This window comes from Heptranchias perlo, chromosome 9, assembly GCF_035084215.1.
Source record: "Heptranchias perlo isolate sHepPer1 chromosome 9, sHepPer1.hap1, whole genome shotgun sequence".
NCBI classification, from domain to species: domain Eukaryota; kingdom Metazoa; phylum Chordata; class Chondrichthyes; order Hexanchiformes; family Hexanchidae; genus Heptranchias; species Heptranchias perlo.
Window position 1 is genome coordinate 25,786,888 of NC_090333.1, and position 19,879 is coordinate 25,806,766.

At 41.8% G+C, this 19,879-nt stretch overlaps 1 protein-coding gene across 1 annotated transcript in view; it reads left to right on the top strand.

Moving 5' to 3' along the window:
• The window catches only part of pif1 (PIF1 5'-to-3' DNA helicase homolog (S. cerevisiae)), a 32,852-nt gene extending 23,257 nt beyond the window's left edge, over positions 1–9,595 (top strand). Inside the window, exons 9-13 of the mRNA XM_067989671.1 lie at positions 1,237–1,343; positions 1,705–1,792; positions 3,557–3,702; positions 6,821–7,012; positions 9,235–9,595. Of these exons, the coding sequence (XP_067845772.1) occupies positions 1,237–1,343; positions 1,705–1,792; positions 3,557–3,702; positions 6,821–7,012; positions 9,235–9,309 (608 nt within the window). The 3' untranslated portion in view covers positions 9,310–9,595. The remainder of the gene's footprint in view (positions 1–1,236; positions 1,344–1,704; positions 1,793–3,556; positions 3,703–6,820; positions 7,013–9,234) is intronic.
• The last annotated feature ends 10,284 nt before the right edge of the window (positions 9,596–19,879 follow it).

A 19,879-nucleotide genomic window follows, 5' to 3' on the forward strand; every position in this document is an offset into this window, starting at 1 on the left:
TATAAATGAGAGACATAGAGAGGAGGGCAAAATCAGCAGCAGTACCTGGGATGGGATACAGGGAGATGGTGAGACTGTGCCCTCAGACCTCCTTTTTAAAAAAAAAAAATCTTGTGTGTTCAACATTTGTATCCTTTTCAGGCTTTCATGCACTTCAGTATTGAGTATAACTACAGCTTAAGTTATAATCCCATCTCGCAGTGCACTTTTAGTGTAATTACTTGCTTTTGCATGTTATAAGCTTTTATTCAGGATTGTTCTTGAGTTGTCAGCTTTGTGGGAACTGTGTCAGTTTTTTAAAAACTGTGGGTCTAGATTGGTAAATATGAAGCCTAATAGAGTAGTTTAGTGCTCTTGCCCATTATAAGCTGAATTAACACTCATGTAGGACCCTTGTAACCAGCAGACAGAAAAGATTTCATCCCATCAGTCTACGCTGGATTTGAATGCCAGTTCCAGAGGTGAAAGCCCAGTGTCCAACCCACTACATTATCCAGTTCCCTTCCTATGTATAATTTTAGTTTTACGATGCCAGGGCTGGCATTTTGATTTGGAGCAGTTTGAGGAACCTCAGCTGTGTATTATTGTCCAATTGTTGCCTGATTCTGTTTCCAATGTACTTCGTACTGGAAATGATAGACTATAATGTGTGTGAGAGACAGCAAAAGTATAGAGGCCACAGGGAACTGCAGGAATAAGAATGTACTTAAAAATATATTAAAAGCTTGTTTTTATTCGCACTAAAAATATTCTCCAGAAGGATGAGGGTCAATTTTTTTGGTTTTGGGGTGGGGTGGGGCGGGGGGGTGGTGGGGGAAGAGATGGAATTTTTTTGGGTTTTTTTTTCCCTTACGCCTAGCAGCATTACACCGACACCTTTGGTAATGTTGAGCTGGGAGCTAAATGACAGTGGCTTCTTGATTTTTCTGGTCTCTGCTCAGGTCTCTGACACTGATCAGAAATTAGCTGTGTGTGTAAAATCACAGCTCTAGGCATGAGTCCTACCACTCTGTGCTACAATGTGTTGGAGCTCTGGTATGTTCCATTGCCTTTAAGCTCTCACTTCTTAACATTCAGATAAGTCACAATAAGCCACTCTTTGACTGCAAGAAATGTAAGACCTTAAGTAGACTTGTGACCTATTACCCTTGTACTGCAGAGGAGGAGCTAGGTGACTGAATTGACTGTAGTCTCTGTGAAGTACTCTCCTGCTCATTTTTATCTCTGTGTTTACAGGAGAGGTGCACACATATGAGGCTGTTGATAGTGATCCCATGTTCACACAAACATTAAATGCACAATGTCCAGTAGGACAGACACTGCAACTGAAGAAAGGGGCACAGGTTAGTATTTACTATCAAAGTCTACTGTCTCTGCACTAGATCTGGTTAGCTCTGGTATTTTAACTTCTTACTCCTTTTATTTATTCCCTCTTTTCCTTCCACCCCCTTACTGTGGGTAGCTGTCGATTTTCTTTCTCCATTAGACCCTAGGATATGATTTATATTTAAACCTGTTTGATGTCCTGGCTCAAAACAGTGCTAGACTATATTGCCCATTGATAGCCAGAGGAAAATCCTGGATGCCAGTGTAGAAACAGGGAGACCCTGTTGTCTGAGGCAGTAACCAAGGGATATTTCATGTATAGGGACACCTCTGACCATACCTGTTCTCCATCTTGAACTGGTTTGCTTTGTTCCGTAGGTGATGCTGACTAAAAACTTGGACATACAGCAAGGGATGGTGAACGGTGCTCGAGGAGTTGTCATAGGCTTTGAACCCGGAAATAAATGTAGGTGCTCATGCGTGACCACTGAAGCTGTCGTGAGGTGGATGAATGTGGTTATAATTATTTCAAAAGTAGGAGAGGTGGGAAAATGTTTTTATGCTGACTGATTTCCATCCAGCAAAACAGAACAATAAGGAATTTTAGTGGTACTTTTGATAGTAAGAGGGCAGTCAGAAAAAGAAGTGCGACCCATAAAAGGTAAAAACAGGGCACAACTGAGGATGAAGATATGGTTAACCATCCCTAGGCTTTATAAACGAGACACTACTGGGGAAAAACACAAGTAACATGTTCTCTAATTGCTACCAATCCTGTGTTATTTAATTAATTTATTAACTAAATAAATTAAATAAAATTAAATTTTTTCATTGTAAAAAAAGTTAATAAACATACCTTAAACAATGTCGCCTGGACCTCCCTTCTCTGATCTCGATATCCGATGTCTCCCCTCTGGCCTGTCAATCAGGCTGGCTGCCGGGCGCGAAACCCATAAGAGGCATTGATTGGCCTCGTTAAGGTCGCAATCTGTGATCATGGTCCGCCTACTTCCCTTCCGCATTCTGCACCTGCAAATACCCCCAACCTACCCCAGCACTCTTCCCGCTGGCATGAAAATCATGCCCAATATGTCAGTGGGCAGAACAAATGCAAAACGTTGCATGCAGGAGGAAAAAATGGATATTGTAAGTAGCCAGTGAGTTATGTCAAGATAGCTAAGGGTCAAATTGAGAGAGACCGGGAATATTAGACTCAAGACTTCACAGTGCTTAACACTAATAAACCAATTATTGTGTCGCAGCAATCAAAACAAATGGAAAGCTGAACTATACAGCCAAAATGTTAAAATACAGGTGACAGGAAATTACACTTAAATTGCACAGTGCTCTGGTCAAACCATTCCCTGTGTACGGTGTCCAGTTCTGGTCACCGAGATACAAGGGAGGAGTCTTGGAGACATGAGACCGATCCCTTGTTTCAGGGGATTGAGGTATGGGGAAAGACCGAAGAAACTTGATCTTTTCAGCTTTAAAATAATGTGATTTGAAAAGGGAGTGCATCGAGGCATATAGAATAATAGTGTAGAAAAGGTAGATCTGCAACATTATGATACATTAAACTGATAATTGGCACAGTGAAAGGAAGATTTAGGACTCCTGTCGGGTAGATCATAACAAAGAGTCACTACCTGTGGGATGGTGGAGGTAGAGTAGTGAAGGCAAAATCCCTGGAAGATACAACTGGATGCTGTGATGTGGAGGGGCTAAATGGTCTTCCTTGTCCATACGGTGTTTCCAGGGACTCGAGAAACTGTTTTGGATATATTAAAGATGCCCTTTGTTGTATTCAATATTCACTTAGTGCTGATTTCCCTGGCATTGCATGTACCATTGGGAAGGGTTCAGAGCAGAATTTGTCCCTAAGGCACAAGGGAAGTGGAAAGTTGAGTCACATCCTAGGTGCTACTCTTTTGTACACTTGCTTATGTTGAGCTTCAGAACAGTTGAGAATGGAAAGAAAGTTGCAGGAGAATAATGTGTGATCCAGAGAAACCTAAGGATCAGGGGAGGGAGGAGAATAACATTAGGTATTGAATGAGAAGTTTTTGAGTTGAATGTGAGAAACTAGGTGGTTCTCCATACATTTTTGGTTTTGACTGTGTTGGGTCTCTGTATATATCATGTGCCAGCCACAGAGTGGTTATATGTTACACAGACCTAACTCAATAATTGAAATATATGTTCTATTGAGAATTTTTTTTTCCCATAGCATTGCCCCAGGTGCGATTCTTGTGTGGTGTAACGGAAACGATAAAGCCAGAACGTTGGTTGGTTAAAGCTTTAGGTGGGATCTATTTGACGAGACAGCAGCTGCCTCTGAAGTTGGCCTGGGCCATCTCAATTCACAAGAGTCAGGTATGCAGTCTCCTTTAAAGGTGCACCTTGCACAAGATGTTGTGGTTTTGTGGCAGAAGGATTATACACTCTATAAAGATGTATTTTGGGATTTTTGAAAGAATGCATTTATATATCACTTCTCTCATAAATCTCTCCAAGCACTTCATAATTAATTACTTTAAAGTGCAGTGAGTGCTATGTTGGCAAATGCAGCAGCATTTTGTGCAAAGGTAGTGTTGGTTGAATGAGGAATATTGGCCAGAACATTGGGATAAATCCTTGCTCTTCTGGTGGTCCAGTTGGCGCTATTCTAAGAACAGTCAGACCAATTTAATGTCTCATCTGAAGGACAGCACCTCTGATCGTGCAGCATTCCCTCAACAGTATCAGCATAGATAATGTAGATCTGTCTGGAGTGGGCCTTGAAGCTATAACCATCTAACTCCAAGGCAAGAGTGCTGCAAACTGAGCCATTTGAAGTTATACTGGAAAATATTTTCAATTTAAACTAACTTGTATGTGTAAATTTGAAAATTCAGATACTATTTTCCCTAATTGTTTATGGATCACATCCTCCTAAAAGCTGCTGATAAATGCACGTAAACCCTTGGTATTAACATCTTAGACAATCAACCCACATATTTGGCTGCATTACCTCCTTAAAATGGAAGTCCAGGAGCCTTTTATGTTTAAAGTATTTCCCAGTACTTACGTTTTTTTTAAAAATGCACAACTTAAAAAAAAATCATTTATTTTTAAAGAAAAAACTTTGGATTTCCACACTGAAGTGAGACCTGATATTTCAGGTTTCCTTCCTTCCTTGGCAGCTCTGGCAGTGTTATGAACTGAGGTGCTACTTGCATCCTGGAATGGTCCATTAATTTTAACTGGGGTTGCAATTTCAGAACGCAACGGGAGCTAATCAGACAACACAATACCAGTCGTAAGCCAGTTCCTCATATCTGTGTTTATTTTGTTTTGGTGTTGAAATCCTCATTCAGTGCTCCAAGGGTTAATATATCATTTTTTCACACTGAATGCACAAGGAACGGAACAGACATTTCATAGACTGACTGTGGCTGATATTTTCATTCTGTAGCTTCAAAGCCTCTCCTCCAAGCCTCCTGGGCACAGATATAGATTCTTGTAGGTGGGGCTCTTCAGCTTTGCCAGTTAAGCTTGTGATCTATGTATAAAGATTAATTAAGAGATGGCTTAGGGCTCTGCAAGCTTTTGTTGGAGAGGGAGTCAGTTACTGGAAGAGATTACATTTGATGGACACTCTAGGCACTGCAGTTCTTTTGACACGTTTCCACTAACCAGAGGGAACAGTCTGTGCCTGGAATTGGCAAATGGAGAGAAAACAAATACACGTGTCCCTTTTGTTTGTTTCCGACAAATGCAGACAAACAGATACAATTCATAATACAGATTTTTTTTTAAAAAAGCAAACTTGGAAATCTGAAATAAATAAATGCTGCAAAAATGCAATGGGGTACATCTTGACTTTGTGCGATGGTGTAAAACATGAGATAGCGAATTGGCAACGCATTGTACATCTCTCCCAATATTTTATTTTTTTAAATTTTATTTTCATTGTGGAAATAAAAATCAGGAGGGATGTAAAATGGGCTGCCGATTCGCTATCTCGATTTTGTGCAATAATGTCAAACATGAGATTTACCCCAGTGGGTCTTCACAGCATGTAAAAAGAGAAAAATTAGATTAATGCTTTGGGTCATCCCTTCATCAAAATGTTCTGCAATTCTGATGAAGGGCCTATACCTGAAATGTTAACCTACCTTTTCTCTCTTTCAGATGCTGACATAAAATAGAAGATACTATTGTCTACTTAATTCATAATTTGTTCCAAATTTCCTATACAATCAGAATTTTTTTTTAAATCCTTGGTTTCTTATTCTTTGTTAGTGCGCCTCACCACTAGAAGACTAAGTTCTTCTCAGAACCTTCTCCAAAATCGCTGTTGAGATTATGAACTCCCTGCATTGGGAAATCATGGTGTGAACCTACATCCTAGCACTCCATTTAAATATGAAAACAATTCTCTTTTGTGTGGAGTTTGCTTTTGGTCTTGCATGTCTTGTTGATCTTAATATGTTGATATATTGAATATATCTAGCTTTACAATGTTAGGTGGGGGAGCGAATAGGAAGATTGGGAAGAATGGGCTAGAATACAAATCACTAACCCTCCCCCATCTAATTTCTCAACCAACACATTAGACAATATTCGATTTTAAGATGAGACCATTATTTATCCTTTTTGTGACTCTCCTTACACCATCTCCAGGATGTGACCTGCTCCCAGGCTCTTCTGAAACAGGCAGTAAAGAGATGCATGGGAGCCTGAGGTGACTGACATTTTCTCTTTGTGTGTGTCTCTCTCTCTCCCTCTTCCTTTCCCTTGTATCCCATCCCTGGTGACTGCTTGCTGTCTTCCCATAATAACATGGATGAAATTGGGAACTTGAAATGTAACTGCTGACCCATTACCTTTAGCGATGGCAGCTTTACTTGTGGTCTCTTCAATTTTTATATGTATAAATATGGACTGGTTTATGCTCTTCAGAAGATCACACAGCCTCATGGTCTGTCTGCACACTCAATAAAATGAAATGGCATATTCCTTTTTTTTTTGAAGCTTTGTTTCTATTCCTTTGCTTGCTCGCCTCCCTCCCCCCACTCCTAATCCCATGAGAAGCTCCTAGGTTCTCCTTGCAACCTTCCCGACACCATAGTTGAGACTAAGTGCTTGCTGCTTGAGGAAATCGGGTATTTGTGCTCCTGCCTGTGGCAGCAGCATTTCTCCAGCATGTCTCAATCTCTCAAAGATTAGTTCTTAAAAGCTGTGCTTCATCCCATTATAATCCCCCAAACAGAAGCAATATTGAATAGAAAAATCATTTGACTTTGGCTTGGTTGTGAACTGCTGGGACTCCATGTGTCGAACCAGGAAAACACACATGATATTTGTTGAACATTTTTTTATTGGACCAGCATCATACATTTAAATGTTATTCCTGATTCAAGAATTCTATGTAACTGTGGGAATTGTGCTTGGTCAGGTGTGTGTGTGTCTGGAGTAACAATATTGTGATTTATCTTATTTGTCTCAGGGCATGTCATTAGACTGTGTGGAGATCTCGCTTGCACGAGTATTTGAAAGCGGTCAGGCATATGTGGCTCTCTCTCGTGCTCGAAGCCTGGAAGGTCTTCGAGTGATGGACTTTGACAGAAAAGTGGTCCATGCTAACACTGACGTCCTACGTTTTTACAGCAGATTAAAAAAAGAGCGGATCCTGATGCAGGTGAGCGAGATCTGAAGGGGGGAAGGTACGTCAGGCCTAAATTTCAGTCCTCCGAATTTGTCAACCTGCAGCCCAGGTTCAGAGGAGGGCACAGCTCCAATATTCACAAGGTCTACTTTGGGTATAAATTTGATTTGTTTTAGTTTTCAATATATAATCTATTTTATCATGGAAACTACTGCTCTGCAGGAACCCTGACATTTTTTTATACTCTGAACTAATCAAATATTTTTCATATTCTAAATCCGTAGGGCCGATTTTAACTCCCGATGGGAGGATGGTAATCCCGCGTTGGAGTATGAGTCGAAGGCCCGGCAGGTTTTGACTGTCGGGCCTCATTTGAATGCCGCCAGTCAGCTGCTTAGCCATTTTTGGCAGAAAGCATCAATTGGCTGGTGGGGGGGGGGGCTCGAAGATTGGGCGAATAGGAGATGGAGCTGCTCTATTTTAGCTGCTGCCTGCTCCTTTCCCACCAATTGGGGAGAGTTAAAATTCCCCAGCATATGCCATTTTCTGACCTGTTACCAGATCTTTGCCACTGTTGCTTGCCACCTTTCCAAATAGATTCATCTGATGAATGGATAATTGCAGGAACAAAATGTGTTCTATTGCTTGGTACTGCACTGCATTTGTACTTCAATTACATTACTTGTCTACCTCCTTTACACACTACGAAAAGAAACTTGAAGGGATTGGCTGCTGTAGTTGGTTAGTAAATTGTTCTTTCACCCCTGGGACCTTGGTTTGAATCTAGGCTAAAACAATAGAATAAAAAGTCTCTCATCTATTCTATCCCGGCTGGAAGATTACCATGTGAAAAGAGCTGCAATAGCACAGATCCTAGAGAGTTCCAGATCACAGAACAAAATTGTCTATTATTAAGCACTAAATTGGCAATATCACTTTTGCCACAAAGCTGGAAATGGAAAGGCCTGTCTGGAGCATTGAGGTGTGCTTTTCTGTTTTTGAGGGTTAAAGTAGAGGCAGGGTAGAACAGTGAATATCAGGGTTTTCTGGGGAGGCCTCACAAATAATGATAAACACTCCTAAGGATCCCTTATCCTAACTTCCAAAAGACAGTCACCCACCCAAAGGATAACACTGTAGAAATGTTTTTTATCAGCATACCGCAACAGAAATAACATGCTAGTGAGTCAACAAATGCAAAAAAAATATAGAATAGAAAATTCCCAAGACATTGGGCACGCTTTTATCATGCTGGCGGGAGGAGAGCGGTGTGGGAATTTTCTGGTGCGAAACCTGGAAGGGAAGTAGGCAGATCGATCACAATGAGGCCAATCAATACCTCATCCGGGTTTCACACCCTGATTGACAGGCTGGCTGCCTATCAGCAGAGACCAGCTACGCATCTGAGAAGGGGGAGGGGGGGAGAGAGAGAGAGAGAGACCTCATCAGCCGTTGGCGGAGATGTTAAATTCGGATTCTGTCTGTCTATTCAGGTGGACATTAATGATCCCAGGGCACCATTCAAAGAGGAGCAGAGAGTTCAAGGTGTCCTGGCCAACATTCATCCCTCAACATTTTCACCTGGTCATATTAACCGATTGCTGTGTGCAAATGGCTGTTACATTTGTCTACATAACAGTCACTGTACTGCCAGAGTATTCATTGTACGTGAAGCACTTTAAGACATCTAGATGATGTGGTACGATGTAAATACCCTTCCTTTCTTTCTTTCCTTCCTTCATCTAACCATTCGGAAGGTGTTTTATCATTAGTAAAGAGTCATGAGCTCAAGAATGATTCCGTATTAACTGCAATTTCCAGCCTGCAATCTTGCGCATTTCAAGCCTGTGTACCCAGTGATTCATCAACACAGCATTTTTTTAATAAAAACTTGAAATGGGCAGAACATAATAAAAGTTTTATCACTGCACTTTGGCTGAATTTTAAAAGGAGGTTTAATAGATCATTGAACTAGTCAACTGTTGAAAGTGGTGTTAGGAACTTCGAGAAGCAATATTAATGGTTAGAAACATATTGATTTGTTGCAAATGATAGGTTGTGCCTTCAGCATAGTGTTGGGAATTTCTCCAGAATCTATAGTAACAGGAGTGTAAACGTTTTTCCTGGAAAGTTTGCAAGAATGTTTGTGCTGCAATGCCTGTTGAATTATTTTCTCTCTTTTAACTGTTCTTTGTTTTGTTAATTGGGTGCTGATGAGCTTTGAACTTATTTATTCCCCTTCCCCTTTGTTTCAGTCCTCACTGAATGGCTACATTGAAATGGAAGATCAGGAAAACCAGATTCCTTTTAGACAGCAGAGCGTGCTTTGATGAAGATCCTCCTCTTCTCCAGGCCTTTGAGAATCTCCATTTTAATCTTGATTTGTTGTACCTTGTGCTGATTTTTAATATGTATTTTAAACTTGTCTTCCATTTTTAATATTTTAAACTAGCAATGAAATAGCACTCTGTGGTATATACAGTATCTGAGAAGAAACCAGTGGTGTTGAAAATGGAAATGTCAGTGGCAATTTTCTAATCCCCAGGAAGGACGTTTGTCTCCTTCACCATCACATAAATCAACCCTTGTTTAATAAAAAAAAATGAATTAAACTGACTACATCCTGCCTATTAATTGAAATGTTTCTCTCCACCCTTGTATGTTGTACAATTAGCACCTCACCCCAAATCGCTCCTCTCCTCTTTCTTTCCTCTTCTCCCCCCCACCCCCCACCCACCCATGCAAATAAATATATACTTTTCTCCCTTCCCCTCTCTCCTCCACTCTTCAAAATGTTGACTTTTTGCTGAGTTATTGTTCTATGCTTGCAGAGTACCCTCTGGTACCTCACCCACATTGCCATTCTTCATATTTGAGCAATAACCTGGCTACGTACCTTAGGCAGCACATTACTGCCTTTGAAATAAACAAATAGGAAAATTTAACGGGCTTTGTATCCCATGAATAATTGTTCTGTCCCTTCAGGTATATGAGACCAATTGTATTGCTTCCCTGCAGCTGCCTTTTAATGAACCTGTACAGACCCAGGATTGGATCTGGAATCATCCTGTTCTGTTTACCTCAGTTGCTTGCAGGCTTCAACAGCACAGCTACTGAGGGAGTTAAATAGTTTTCCGCATTGTGAAAAAGGCTGAGAAGGAAGAACTTTAAATTCCTGCAGTTGAGCACATAATCTAAGATGACAGTTCAATGCAGTAGTGAGTGAGTGCTATCGGTAGAGGTGCTGTCTTTCACATAAGATGTTAAACCAAGGCCCCCACATAAATGTAAAAAATCCTTTGGGATTACATGAAGAGCAGGTAAATTTTCCAGGTATCCTGGCCAACATTTATCGCTAAACCAAATATGAAAACAGATTAACTGGTCATTTATCTCATTGCTGTTATTTTGGGATCTTGCTATGTGCAAATTGGCTGCTATGTTTCCCTACATTACAACAGTGACCACACTTCAAAAGTAATTCATTGGCTGTGTAATGTTTTGGGCTGTCCTGCTGAAAAATGCTATATAAATGCACATTCTTTCTTATTAAATTTCCATGTTTGTTTTTAATTCCAGTGCTAACAAGTGGAATATACAACCTAAACATTCACTGCCTTCACCACCGGCGTACAGTGGCTGCAGTGTGTACCATCCACAGGATGCACTGCAGCAACTCGCCAAGGCTTCTTCGACAGCACCTCCCAAACCCACGACCTCTACCACCTAGAAGGACAAGAGCAGCAGGTACATGGGAACAACACCACCTGCACGTTCCCCTCCAAGTCACACACCATCCCGACTTGGAAATATATCGTCGTTCCTTCATCGTCACTGGGTCAAAATCCTGGAACTCCCTTCCTAACAGCACTGTGGGAGAACATTCACCACAAGGACTGCAGCAGTTCAAGAAGGCAGCTCACCACCACCTTCTCAAGGGCAATTAGGGATGGGCAATAAATGGCCGCCTCGCCAGCGACGCCCACATCCCATGAACGACTAAAAAAAAGCTCTGTGCCCCCCTTAAACTGCAAGGATGACTGCTTAGCAGGCATACACGCAATGACCACAAATGTGACAAATTCTTGATTACTATAATACGTTTGAATGTAACCATTTCCTTACAGCATGTTTTTATTATTAATTTCAGGACATTACCTGAGGTGCATCGTTTTCTTATCCCATCTGAACTGCATTATTAATCTAGTGCTACTTTGACAGCTCTAGTACTCCATCTGCTGGTAGGGAAAAAATGGCATCTGTCAAGATGCAAGATGCAGAAGATGACTTGAGAGCAGAAAACCCACAGGCAGTCCCTCCCAGCGTAGGGTCACCCAATTTAAAGACTAGAGGCAGATTGTGACGCCACTAGGGGAACATCTGGTGGTTATGCTGCAAATTGCGACTCTGGGTGCCTGTCCTCCCTCCCCTTCCCCCAGGAACATTACAGAACAGTTTACAATATTCACAAAATCTTTGGGGTCCAGGCCTGGAACATGGGGCAGGTAGGGCCCACTTCTGCCACTAGTATGCTGCTTTCACTAGGTGTACCAGTTGCCGACCCTGCCCCAATCTGTTCATTCGTCATGGAGATAGGAACCACTGTTGTGAGGTGCCCGTTCCATTATACACCACTGGCCTTGTTAGTTAAGTTCTGATAAAGATAAATATTAAGATTCATTAAGTTGTCATGTGTAATAGGATACGTATCAGCAGAGTGCTTTCAACATAAAATACTCTCTCCCCATGGTAGGGCGTTGGGGAGAGTTATAGAACAAAGAGATCTAGGAGTACAGATTCATAGCTCCTTGAAAGTGGAGTCACAGGTGGATAGGGTGGTGAAGAAGGCATTCAGCATGCTTGGTTTCATTGGTCAGAACATTGAATGCAGGAGTTGGGATGTCTTGTTGAAGTTGTACAGGGCATTGGTGAGGCCACACTTGGAGTACTGTGTACAGTTCTGGTCACCCTATTATAGAAAGGATATTATTAAACTAGAAAGAGTGCAGAAAAGATTTACTAGGATGCTACCGGGACTTGATGGTTTGACTTACAGGGAGAGGTTAGACAGACTGGGACTTTATTCCCTGGAGAGTAGGAGGTTAAGGGGTGATCTTATAGAAGTCTATAAAATAATGAGGGGCATAGATAAGGTCAATAGTCAAAATCTTTTCCCAAAGGTAGGGGAGTCTATAACGAGGGGGCACAGATTTAAGGTGAGAGGGGAGAGATACAAAAGGATCCAGAGGGGCAATTTTTTCACTCAAAGGGTGGTGAGTGTCTGGAACGAGCTGCCAGAGGCAGTAGTAGAGGCGGGTACAATTTTGTCTTTTAAAAAGCATTTGGACAGTTACATGGGGAAGATGGGTATCGAGGGATATGGGCCAAGTGCAGGCAATTGGGACTAGCTTAGTGGTATAAACTGGGCGACATGGACATGTTGGGCCGAAGGGCCTGTTTCCATGTTGTAACTTCTATGATTCTATGATTCTATGAAGTAAAAAGTATAAAATTGATGTATCCCATCTTCGACATCTCCCAATCACCATCCAGTACCAAATGGATAATAACCTCCTTTGTTTTCCATTCAGCCAGTTGCTAACAGCTCTCGTAGCTAACAACTAATTAGTGGCTTTGTATAGGAGAATAAACTATTGTGAGGTCCCACATTGCTATCGGGAGAAGTAGAAGTTATAGGAACATAGGAATTGCTAAATGAAAAAACACCAAGGTCCATCTAGTTTGCCTTCTACCATCCTGGTAATCGCATGGTACAATGATAATGGAGTTATCTCTGTTAACAATTAAATTAACATTAAAAAAGCACTCCCTCAATGCTCACCCTCCCAGTGTTAATAATACTTGATGGTTTTAAGTTATTCCTTCCCTTATCTGGAACTTTTTAGCAATGCAGCATGTTTTGCAGGTGGTATACCATCTTAATTCATAATTATTAATGGAAATACATTTCTTGAGGAATAAAAACTCCATGGGAAAAGTGATCCAACTGTGGCTAACTAGAGATGTTAAGGATAGTATTAGATTAAATGAAGAGGCTTATGTTGCCAAAATGGTGCCAAAAAGAGTAGTAAGCCTGAGAATTGAGAGGGTTTTCAAAATCAGCAGAAGATGACCAAAAAATTGATAAAGAGGGAGAAAACTGAATGTGAGAGTAAACTAGCAAGAAATATAAAAACAGATTATAAGCGGTTTGACAAGTATGTAAAAATGAAGAGAGAGCGAAAGTAAACAAGGGTCCCTTAAAGGCACAGACAGGAGAAATTATAATGGGGAATAAGGAAATGGCAGAGACATTAAACAAATATATTGTATCTGTCTCCACAGTAGAAGACACAAAAAACATACCAGAAATAGTGGGAGGAAGAGTGAGGAACTTAAAGTAATTAAGATTAGTAAAGAAAAAGTACTAAGAGAAATTAATGGGACTAAAAGTCAATAAATTCCCTGGACCTGATGGCCTACATCCAAGGGTTCTAAAAGAGGTGGCTGCAGAGATAGTGGATGCATTGGTTATGATCTTCCAGAATTCCCTAGATTCTAGAATGGGCCCTGTGGATTGGAAGGTAGTAAATGTAACCCTGCTATTCAAGAAAGGAGGGAGAGAGAAAACAGTGAACTACAGGCCAGTTAGCCTGACATCAGTAGTAGGGAAAATGCTAGAATCTGTTATTAAGAACATAGTAACAGGGCACTTGATAAATCATATAATTAGGCAGAATCAACACGGTTTTATGAAAGGGAAATCGTGTTTGACAAATCTATTAGAGTTTTTTGAGGGTGTAACTAGCAGGGTAGATAAGTGGATGTAGTATATTTGGATTTTCAAAAGTAATTCGATAAGGTGCCACACAAGAGGTTGTTATACAAGATTAGGGCTCATGGGATTGGGGGTAATATATTAGCATGGATCGAGGTTTGGTTAATGGTCAGAAAACAGAGAGTTGGAATAAACTAGTCATTTTCAGGTTGGCAGGTTGTAACTAGTGGGGTGCCTCAAGGATCAGTGCTTGGGCCTCAGCTATTTACAATCTATATCAATAACTCAGGTGAGGGGCCGAATATGTTTCCAAGTTTTCTGACCATTCAAAGCTAGGTGGGAAAGTAAGCTGTGAGGAGGACGCAAAGAGGCTGTAAAGGGATATAGACAGGTTAAGTGAGTGGGCGAGAAGGTGGCAGATAGAGATATGTGAAATTATCCACTTTGATAGGGAGAATAGAAAAGCAGAATATTTTTTAAAAGCTGAGAGACCAAGAAATGTTGGTATTCAGAAGGATTTGGGTGTCCTTGTACATGAATCACAGAAAGTTAACAAGCAGGTGCAGCAAGTAATTAGGAAGGCAAATGGTATGTTAGCCTTTATTGCAAGGGGGTTGTAGTATAAGAGTAAGGAGGTCCTGCTGCAATTATATAGGGTTCTGGTGAGACCACACCTGGAGTATTGTGTACCGTTTTGGTCTCCTTACCTAAGGAAAGATATACTTGCCTTGGAGGGGGTGCAACAAAGGTTCACCAGATTGATTCCTAGGATTAGAAGATTGTCCTATGAGGAGAGATTGAGTAGAATGAGCCTATATTCCCTGGAGTTTAGAAGAATGAGAGGTGATCTCATTGAGCTGTATAAAATTCTTAGAGAGCTTGACAGGGTAGATGTTGAGAGGCTGTTTCCCCTGGCTGGAGAGTCTAGAACTAGGGGTCATAATCTCAAGATAAGGGGCCATTTAGGATCAAGATGAGGAAAAACTTCTTCACTCAAAGGGTTGTGAATCTTTGGAATTCTCTACTCAAGAGGGCTGTGGATGTTTAGTCGTTGAGTATATTCACGGCTGAGATCGATAGATTTTTGGACACTAAGAGAATCAAGGGAAATGAGAATAGGGCGGGAAAGAGGACTTGAGGTAGAAGATGATAGAAGCATAGAAAATAGGAGCAAGAGTAGCCATTCGGCCCTTCTGGCCTGCTCCGCCGTTCAAAATGATCATGGCTGATCGTCTAACTCAGCACCCTCTTCCCGCTTTTTCCCCATATCCCTTGATCCCTTTAGCATTTAGAAATATATCTATCTCCTTCTTGAATACATCTAATGACTTGGCCTCCACTGCCTTCTGTGGTAGAGAATTCCAGAGGTTCACCACCCTCTGAGTGAAGAAATTTCTCCTCATCTCGGTTCTAAATGGCATACCCCATATCCTGAGATTGTGACTCCTGGTTCTGGACTCCCCAGCCATCGGGAACATCCTCCCTGCATCTAGTCTGTCTAATCCTGTTAGAATTTTATATGTTTCGATGAGATCACCTCTCGTTCTTCTAAACTCTAGTGAATATAGGCCTAGTCAACCCAATCTCTCCTCATATGTCAGTCCTGCCATCCCAGGAATCAGTCTGGTAAACCTTCGTCGCACTCCCTCCATGGCAAGGACATCCTCAGATAAGGAGACCAAAACTGCACACAATACTTCAGATGTGGTCTCACCAAGGCCCTGTATAACTGCAGTAAGACATCCCTGCTCCTGTACTCAAATCCTCTTGCAATGAAAGGCCAACATACCATTCGCCTTCCTAACTGCTTGCTGCACCTGAATGCTCGCTTTCAGCGACTGGTGTACAAGGACACCCAGGTCTCGTTGCACCTCCCCTTTTCCCAATCTATCACCATTCAGATAATGATCTGCCTTTCTGTTTTTACAACCAAAGTGGATAACCTCACATTTATCCACATTATACTGCATCTGCCATGTTCTTGCCCACTCTAAATCACATTGGAGCCTCTTTGCATCCTCCTCACAGCTCACATTCCACCCCAGCTTTGTGTTGTCTGCAAACTTGGAAATGTTACATTCAATGAGATCAGCCATGATCTCATTGAATGGCAGAGCAGGCTCGAGGTGCCGTATGGCCTACTCCTGCTCCTATTTCTTATGGTCAGGGAGATAGCAGCACGCAGGTCAATCAGACAATCTGCATCCCTGATTATTCTGGTATTTCAGATAATCTCCCATCTCCAATAATTACTCTTAAACTATTCACTACAGGGCTCTTCTGAACACTGTTTCATATCTACCTTCTCCACTAATGACATCCTCTTCACAATATTCTGCACAGTCCATCCCCTACCATCTTGGTTCACCTCCGTGGCACTGCCCTTGCTTGTTTCTATTGCTACCTGTCCCACCGTAGTGAATGTATTTTCTACAAGGCCTTCTGGCTCCAGCAGAATCATCACAAGGGTACCACAAGGTTCCAACTTGGGCCCTTCCTTTTCCTTATCGACATGCTACTTCTTGGTGACATCATTTATAGGCAATGGGTCAGCTTTTATATGTATGTTGACAATATCCAGCTCTACTTCTCACCAAGGCGACTAAGAGATGAAGGAGGCAAGCTTGTACTGGAGAGTGATAGGTTAGCATGTAGAATCATGGAATGATACAGCAAAGGAGGCCATTTGGCCCATCATGCCTGTGCCAGCTCTTTGAAAGAGCTATCGAATTAGGCCCATTCCCCCACTCTTTCCCCACAGCCCTGCAAAATGTTTGCAACATTTCCTCTTGTGCTTGGAATATCTATTTCTCTTTTCCCCCTGTCCTTTTTCTGATTATTGCTCATCTTTTCATTTTCAGTTCTGAAAAAGGGCACGGTTGTAAACGTTCACCCTCATGTTCTCCCACGGACCGACGGTGTGCTTCACCATTATATATTTTTCCAGCAGTTAAAAGTTTTTTGCCTTTCACTAGAATGACAATGTTGTACAAAAATTCTCTATTTTTTTTCCAAACTCACAAACAAAATGAGATTGGGGCCGAATGGCCTACTCCCGCTCTTAATTCGTATGTTCGTAAATCTGTTAACAATTTGCCGAACACCTTTTCATGAAGACGGTGTCTCTTTAAAATCGCTGATTTAAAGTCTGGAAATTTTAATTAAACTTCTTCGATTCCCAAACGATCAGAGGAACTCCCGGACTGGGACGGGAGGGTTTCAGGACAGGCGGCTCTGGTCGCGGCCGCGCACCGAATGTCAGAGCGAAACGCTGAAAAATATTCTCACTTTTCCGTTAAACGCAACAAAAAAAACAAATACGTCACCAGACCGTTCCCGGCGGAACTTCGCCCGCGGGTCAGATCATTGGAAGAGGAAGAGATCGGTGAAACGCGTTCCGACCGGACCGGACCGGACCGAGCCTCAGCGGCATCCGTAACCCGGGATTGCGCAGGCGCGGTCTGGTGCTTGGTTTTGTCGGCGGCAAATTTGAGCGAGAGAAAAATTAATGGAGAAAAAGAAAGAGATAGAAAGAGAGATAGAGAGAGAGAAAGAGATAGTGATAGAGAGAGAGAGAGAGAGATAGTGATAGAGAGAGAGATAGTGAGAGAGAGAGAGAGAGAGATAGAGAGAGAGAGATAGTGATAGAGAGAGAGAGATAGTGATAGAGAGAGAGAGAGAGAGATAGAGAGAGAGATAGTGATAGAGAGAGAGATAGAGATAGTGATAGAGAGAGATAGAGATAGTGATAGAGAGAGATAGAGAGAGAGATAGTGATAGAGAGAGAGATAGTGATAGAGAGAGAGAGAGAGAGATAGTGATAGAGAGAGAGATAGTGATAGAGAGAGAGATAGTGATAGAGAGAGAGATAGTGATAGAGAGAGAGAGAGAGTGATAGAGAGAGAGAGATAGTGATAGAGAGAGAGAGAGAGAGATAGAGAGAGAGATAGTGATAGAGAGAGATAGAGAGAGATAGAGAGAGAGATAGTGATAGAGATAGAGATAGTGATAGTGATAGTGATAGAGAGAGAGATAGTGATAGAGAGAGAGATAGAGAGAGAGAGAGATAGTGATAGAGAGAGAGAGAGAGATAGATAGTGATAGAGAGAGAGAGATGGAGAGAGAGAGATAGTGATAGAGAGAGAGAGAGAGTGATAGAGAGAGAGATAGTGATAGAGAGAGAGAGATAGTGATAGAGAGAGAGAGATAGTGATAGAGAGAGAGAGAAAGAGATAGTGATAGAAAGAGAGAGATAGATAGATAGTGATGGAGAGAGAGAGATAGTGATAGAGAGAGAGAGAGAGAAATAAGAGAGATAGTGATAGAGAGAGAGAGAAAGAGATAGTGATAGAGAGAGAGAGAGAAATAAGAGAGATAGTGATAGAGAGAGAGAGAGAAATAAGAGAGATAGTGATAGAGAGAGAGAAATAAGAGAGATAGTGATAGAGAGAGAGAAAGAGATAGTGATAGAGAGAGAGATAGAGATCGAGAGAGAGATAGTGATTGATAGAGAGAGAGAGCGAGAGAGATAGATCGTGATAGAGAGCGAGAGATAGATAGAGAGAGAGATAGATAGATAGTGATAGATAGTGTTAGAGATACCCCGAGTCACTGCCAGGTAACAGCGGCAAAGCGTAGCGCAGGGGGAAAGTGGTGGGGGTGGGGGGAAGGCGAAGAAAGAGGCCTGGGGATAGCAGGTAGGACAGGACTGGGCGAGAAGCTACTCATCGTACTGTCTGAACTGGGGTAGGTGCGCAGAGAAACTGACCTGAGACTGGCACAGGGAGATTGACTTGTAACCCGAGGATTGGTACAGGGAGACTGACTTGTAACCCGAGGATTGGTACAGGGAGACTGACTTGTAACCTGAGGATTGGTACAGTGAGATTGACTTGTAACCCGAGGATTGGTACAGGGAGACTGACCTGTAACCTGAGGATTGGTACAGGGAGACTGACTTGTAACCTGAGGATTGGTACAGTGAGACTGACTTGTAACCTGAGGATTGGTACAGTGAGATTGACTTGTAACCTGAGGATTGGTACAGTGAGATTGACTTGTAACCTGAGGATTGGTACAGTGAGATTGACTTGTAACCCGAGGATTGGTACAGGGAGACTGACCTGTAACCTGAGGATTGGTACATGGAGACTGACCTGTGACCTGAGGATTTGCACATTGAGACTGACCTGTGACCTGAGGATTGGTACAGGGAGATTGACTTGTAATCCGAGGATTGGTACAGGGAGACTGACCTGTAACCTGAGGATTGGTACAGGGAGACTGACCTGTAACCTGAGGATTGGTACAGGGAGACTGACCTGTAACCTGAGGATTGGTACAGGGAGACTGACCTGTAACCTGAGGATTGGTACAGTGAGACTGACCTGTAACCTGAGGATTGGTACAGGGAGACTGACCTGTAACCTGAGGATTGGTACAGTGAGATTGACTTGTAACCCGAGGATTGGTACAGTGAGACTGACCTGTAACCTGAGGATTGGTACATGGAGACTGACCTGTGACCTGAGGATTTGCACATTGAGACTGACCTGTGACCTGAGGATTTGCACAGGGAGACAGCTGCAATCTAAGGACTGGAACAGAGACAAACCAGGGAGGGACACAAACAGTGTAATTCAGGGATTGGGACAGAGGGATGCTTTTTAAATAGCTTGAGTGGAGCCAACCGTGAATATAATGGTGCTCTGTTTGATTTAGTTATGTTCAAGAAATGAGGCAAATCAGGAATTGGGCAGAGATCTGATCAATTAGTGGATTTTGAGCTAATCATGTTTACATTGCATAAGAGATATACTGTAGGAGACGGAGTGTTTGAGATTGTTAGTGTTTAGTATTTTTTGAAAAATGGAGAGTAATTGATATAAAATTGAAGAAAGTGAGATTGTAAAGGAAATGATACTATCCAGGTAATTTCATACCATAAAGAAAAACAAACAATTAGTAATGAGAGGGGAAACAAACCAGCTCTACATAAAATTGAAGAATAAGATTGTGGAATGGTATCTAAGGGCACAGTAATTGTATAGCAGCGATTTATAAAGTAGCCCAAATTTATCAAAATTTAAAAAATTTTAAGAAAGCTCAGTCCAAAGGGAGAA